This window comes from Neophocaena asiaeorientalis, unplaced genomic scaffold (genome assembly GCF_003031525.2).
Source record: "Neophocaena asiaeorientalis asiaeorientalis breed wild unplaced genomic scaffold, Neophocaena_asiaeorientalis_V1.1 scaffold37, whole genome shotgun sequence".
NCBI classification, from domain to species: domain Eukaryota; kingdom Metazoa; phylum Chordata; class Mammalia; order Artiodactyla; family Phocoenidae; genus Neophocaena; species Neophocaena asiaeorientalis.
The window spans coordinates 2,964,394-2,966,147 of record NW_020174269.1 but is presented as its reverse complement, the minus strand read 5'-3'; the positions used below and the strand labels follow the sequence as shown (position 1 = coordinate 2,966,147).

General features: G+C 60.7%; 1 protein-coding gene across 3 annotated transcripts in view; it reads left to right on the top strand.

Moving 5' to 3' along the window:
* Nucleotides 1-1,475: 1,475 nt before the first annotated feature.
* The window catches only part of SSBP2 (single stranded DNA binding protein 2), a 287,990-nt gene continuing 287,711 nt past the window's right edge, over nt 1,476-1,754 (top strand). The window contains exon 1 of one of the 3 annotated variants that reach the window (XM_024755703.1): nt 1,476-1,651. In XM_024755703.1, the coding sequence (XP_024611471.1) occupies nt 1,590-1,651 (62 nt within the window). In that variant the 5' untranslated portion in view covers nt 1,476-1,589. The remainder of the gene's footprint in view (nt 1,652-1,754) is intronic. The other 2 variants (XM_024755704.1, XM_024755702.1) reach the window with 2 other exon arrangements.

Here is a 1,754-nt window from a genome sequence, read left to right as displayed (position 1 = left end):
CTGTCAATGCCCACACAAGCCCATTTCTTTCAATTCCATCTATTTCCGTTTCTCCATATACATTTTTATGACCCTACTACAAAAAGCTTAAAGCTGTATGTGCAGAATAGAAAGGTACCTTCCTCCATTTGAATCCTTTCCTCTCCCCTCCCATAGCTGTTCCATGTCTTTTCATCCTTTCCTGATGTTTTCCCCCATCCGACCAACCCCCACTTGCACCACTCTTCCCTTCTCACTCCCTGTTTGATGCCCATCTCTTCTTTTTAACCCTATTTGCACTTTGTCTGATTTTACATCCAAGGATCTCCACGAGATAAAGTATGGAGTTCAACTGGGAACCAGGTTGTGTGTGTTTTAGAAAGTTTTGCGCATTTACTGAAATGGGATTAGGGGCTTGGATCCAGAAATACTCTGGGGCAGCCTTTCAGCTCTGGCACATCTTTGCACACCTTGGAGCGCAGCTGGGGCCTATGCTGATGGAAAAGGACAGGGATGTCTTTAAAGGGCTTCTATGGCCCTTTCCACTCCAAAGGTCAGGATGAGTTGGCATTAACGACAAAGGCTGGAAAAGCAGGCCAGGTGGGGATACCTGGAGTCCTTTTCTGCAGCAGATCTGGCAGGGAAGCTGGTGCGTTGGTGCGCCGCGGGCCTCCGGTCTTAGGGGGACAGGGTGGAGGCCACTGAGTCCCCAGGAGTCACCGGGCCATCTTTGGGAGGCAGGCCCTAGCAGAGTGCTCCCCCGGATTGCAGGGCGCGGCCCCAGGGGCCAGGCGACGCCATCCCAGCGGCGCCAAGCGCCGGAGGCTCACTCCCTCCCCGGAAGGGAAGGCGAGTCCCTCCCGCTTGCTTAGCCAGAAGGTCGAGGGAACGGCGCGCGTGTCCCTTGCCAGCCGGCCCTCTGGGAGCAGGGCGGAGGGTGACACCACAGGGAGTAGGGCCGAGGGCGGCAGAGATCAATCCTGGGTACCGGCGCGGGGTCACAGACAGGAGAGGAGCGGGAGAAAGGGGCTGTTGGGGGGGAGCCCACGGCGGCTGGGGCCGTAGGTCTGCCTGTGTACTCGGCGGGCGCCCAGAAGTCTGGGGCCGCCAAGGCTCCAGCTCCGCCGGCTCCTGCCAGAGACTCCAGGCCGCACTTTCCCCTCCTCCCAGCGCCTTGTCTCCAGTGAGGAGCCGAGCGCGGGCGGCGCGGGGGGAGGGGCGGCGACGGAGAGAACAGCCAGTTGTTTAAAATCCTTCTAGAGCAGTTTCTAATTCCCCCCTTGCGCCGGGGTTCGGAGGGGGAAGGGGGGTAGAAGAGCGGGTGGAGGGAGGAGATCGGAGAGGGAAGGAGGGAGGGAACCCGGGAGGGAGGGAAGGAGGGAGGAGACTGCCGCTTAGGCTGTAGCCGCCGCCGCGCGCTTCGGCAGGCCGGAGGGAGGGGGGAGGCCTGTCAGTCTCATGCGTTGCCTGGGCGAAGGGGGCGGAGCTTTGGCGTGGGGCGGCCAATAGTGGGGGTAGCTGCGTGGGTCGCCATGGGGACGGGGCTGTTCCCGGGGAGGCTGTGATGGGTTGACAGGTGCGTGACAGTGGGAGCTGCTCTCGGCACAAGCATGTACGGCAAAGGCAAGAGTAACAGCAGCGCCGTCCCGTCCGACAGCCAGGCCCGGGAGAAGTAAGTGTCTCCGCTTCTCACCCACCTCCGCCTTCACACGCGCGCACACACACACACGCACGCACTCGCACACTCTCTCGGAGACACACAGACACTCTCCCCC